At 45.4% G+C, this 3,365-nt stretch overlaps 1 protein-coding gene across 1 annotated transcript; it reads left to right on the forward strand.

Moving 5' to 3' along the window:
- Positions 1 to 469: 469 nt before the first annotated feature.
- On the forward strand, positions 470 to 2,313 carry LY89DRAFT_585177 (putative quinate permease; the record flags this gene model as incomplete). The annotated part of the gene is made up of 5 exons (XM_018209310.1): positions 470 to 559; positions 611 to 644; positions 695 to 845; positions 892 to 1,210; positions 1,258 to 2,313. The coding sequence occupies 5 exons, from the start codon at positions 470 to 472 to the stop codon at positions 2,311 to 2,313; spliced, it is 1,650 nt and encodes a 549-aa protein (XP_018071586.1).
- Between the last annotated feature and the right edge of the window lie 1,052 nt (positions 2,314 to 3,365).

Below are 3,365 nucleotides of genomic sequence, written 5' to 3' on the forward strand. Positions count from 1 at the left end.
AAAACCTCTCTCATCCCGCTCCCAAGACCTTACCGCTCCCGCCACCAGATGGTTGCACAGAGTGGCGTAAAATGCGTCCTGAGAGACCCAGACATCTCTTGTACCCCGCACTTAGCCTGTTATCTATCGCAGTCTACACACCCAAACTGCGTCTCACAACTTGGCGCCTAGCAACACCAGAGAATTTATCTTCTTGTTTCTCGTCTTGTCGTCTTGGCTCAATGGAGCTTGCGTTCTATGGCGCCCCGTTCTTTTCTCGTTGGGATTTCTCCTATCCTATTCCACTCTAGAGTCTGGGTCTTTGCGGGGTGTGGAGTGAAGCTGGAGATGGGGTATGTTTTGATGGAAATGTATAAAGAGGTCGGGTGTCTCTTGGAGACGTGAAAACCTAAGAATCTAGTAGGACATCCTCCTCTTTCCCATACACTTACCTTCTCAATCATTAGCCTTCTCGTCAACTGTTCTCATCATGGGAGGTGGCGGCAGACCTCAAAATATCTTCAAACTCAGTCGTGGCGATGACCCGAAGGAGGTTTTGAATTGGCGACTATGGTTTGCAGTAAGCTTCAACTCTTCTGATGTGTCTATAAATGTACTTATTCAAGCCAAGGTTGTCTCATTTGGTATCATGGGTGCTGCAAGAGGTAAGCAGCGATTCTTTCATCCATCAGACCAGAGCTGACATATGATGTAGGCATCGATGAAGGCTTGATCTCTGGAACTCTGAGCAAGACCCACTTCGTCCACCTTCTTGGTCTCGATCAGATGAGTAAGGTCGAACTGGCAAATGTCAAGGGAAATATCTCCGCCATGGTACAAATTGGTAGCGTTGGTGGAGCGGCATTGTCAGTCAACCAATTCCACAACTGATCACCACTCACATTTTGACAGGGCATTCATTCTCTGCGATCGCATAGGTCGATTGTGGGCTACTCGGCAACTATGTCTCCTCTGGATCTTGGGAATTGTGATCTTTCTCACAAATGGCGGAAGACTTGGACAAGTCTATGCTGGTCGTTTTATAGCTGGTCTTGGCATCGGTCAAACAACCGTGGTGGCTCCAGTGTATCTCTCTGAGATCGCGCCTAAGTCTGTTCGAGGCCTGTGCACATGTGCATTTTCAGGAGCAGTATATATTGGTATCATGCTGGCATACTTTGCGTCTTGGGGAAGTGAGCTGCACATCCCGAAAGGAACTGTAAATCAATGGGTATGTCGTGTATCAGTAGCTTCACAATTAAATCTAACAACCAACAGGTCGTCCCAACCACGATACATGTCATGTTTGCAGGTATAATTTTCATCCTCTCATTCTTCAACTACGAATCACCTCGCTACCTGGTCAAGATCGGACAAGACGACAAAGCCACAACCAACCTTGCTCGTGTTCGAAATCTCCCTGTCGACGATAATCACATCATCAAAGAAATATCCGAGATTCAACAACAGCTCCATGAAGAACAAGAAGCGACACTCGGCCAAGGCTGGCTTGGTATTCTCAAGGAAATGTTCCTCATGCCTAACAACTTTTATCGCATCTATCTGGGTCTCTTCTCTCAGCTACTCTCCCAGTGGTCTGGCGCTCAGAGCATAACTATCTATGCCCCTGAGTTCTTCGCCTTGCTCGGGACCGAGGGTCAGAACGAAAAGCTCTTTGCGACAGCTATCTTTGGAGTCGTTAAATTCGTTGCTGCCATCATCTGCGCCCTGTTTCTCGTCGATGTGATTGGCAGAAAACGATCATTGGGCATCGGAATCACTTTACAAGCACTGAGTATGTGTTACATTGCAAGTTATCTCACTGCGGTTCCGACACTTGCGGAAGGAGAAGAGTTCACGAGTAGTCAGAAACACGCAAGTACGGGCGCTATTGTCATGATTTACATTTCGGGCTTCGGATGGGCGATGGGTTGGAACTCTATGCAGTATCTTCTCAATGCGGAGATCTACCCACTGAGAATTCGGGCAATCTCGAGCTCAATGGTTATGTGTTTCCACTTTGTCAATCAGTATGGAAATAGTAGGGCTGTTCCCAATATGCTGTTGGCAAGATCAGCTGGTGGGCTGGGGCCAGCAGGAACATTCTGGCTGTTCACTGTCATTACAATTATTGGAGGAATATGGGCTTGGTTTTTCATCCCGGAGACAGCGGGAAGGAGTTTGGAGGGTATGGATAGGCTGTTCATGTTGAGGTGGTGGCAGATTGGACGGTATGGACAGAGAGATGCAGATGAGCAAATCGTAGCGGATGAGAAGCTCGACAGGGAGAAGGAAGAGACACGGGAGACAGTCAATGAAGTCGAGCGTGTGTAGGGGGGATCGAATACGGCCTGTCGGAAAGTACCCTGAATCCGCAATTTGGACAGTATTCCCTCAACGGTCTTGTATGCGTTGATACGAGGATTTTGAATGCAGGTTGAAGAGCCGAGAGAAGACCCGCGAATACCCAGCACTTGAGGTGTTTATAGACCAATGGCATCCAATGAATCTATCAATGCATCCACGTTTTTGTGAGGTTAGAATCCTAGTGGCTGCTTCAACGATGTTTACTGTATGCAAGCGAAACCATAGAGCCCCGGCATCTTCCGCTTCTGCATGTCGAGCAACCATTACTCATGAAGTCGGACAGTTGGTTGTATATCTTCGGAATTGTGAGGAGAGTACAAGCCATCAAGGTCTCTGAATTCCAATTGTCTGTCCACGCTGCGATAAGCAGGCATTTGCGAGCAAAATATCGAGTTTGCACCACAGCAAAGAGAGCCTGACAAGTATTCATTACAAATAAAAATAAGATCTTATCGCTCTGCTCAGGCCACCTTCGGCGTGTCTTTTAGAGTACATCAAAGATCGGATGGATTCTTGAGATAAAGAATTGAAGAAAACAGGTCATGTGGACACTGAATGTTGCAAAGTTCATTGTGGTGCCAGAGTGTTCCTGTTTGATCCGATATGTGAAAGGCCTGTCATCTGATCACTCTTTCGCATTCGGAGTTGAATTCCTTATCTCCTCAGTGTTGAGGGTTGAGATAACAGGAAGAGCGACGCGCAATTCAGTGCCAAGGAAGCTGAAAGATACGGATCAATTCGGTGTGTCAATCTTGCCTCGGCGGGAAAGTCGGCGCCTACGTTTTTGTGGGCTTCAACTATGATAATAATGAACAAGACAAGGAAAAACTAATGTTCCGGGTGAACATTAAAATAATTTTGATTTGTTAACATGTAAATAAAATATTTGAATTCTTTAATTAAATAACTATATTTTCTAAATTTATTAAATTTTATTTTATTAATATAAAAACTATTTTAAAACTTAAAGTATTAATCGCGAGAAAACATTATATTGCTTTCGTAAATAATGCTTTTTT

The sequence above is a fragment of the Mollisia scopiformis genome (genome assembly GCF_001500285.1).
Source record: "Mollisia scopiformis unplaced genomic scaffold LY89scaffold_12, whole genome shotgun sequence".
NCBI classification, from domain to species: Eukaryota; Fungi; Ascomycota; class Leotiomycetes; order Helotiales; family Mollisiaceae; genus Mollisia; species Mollisia scopiformis.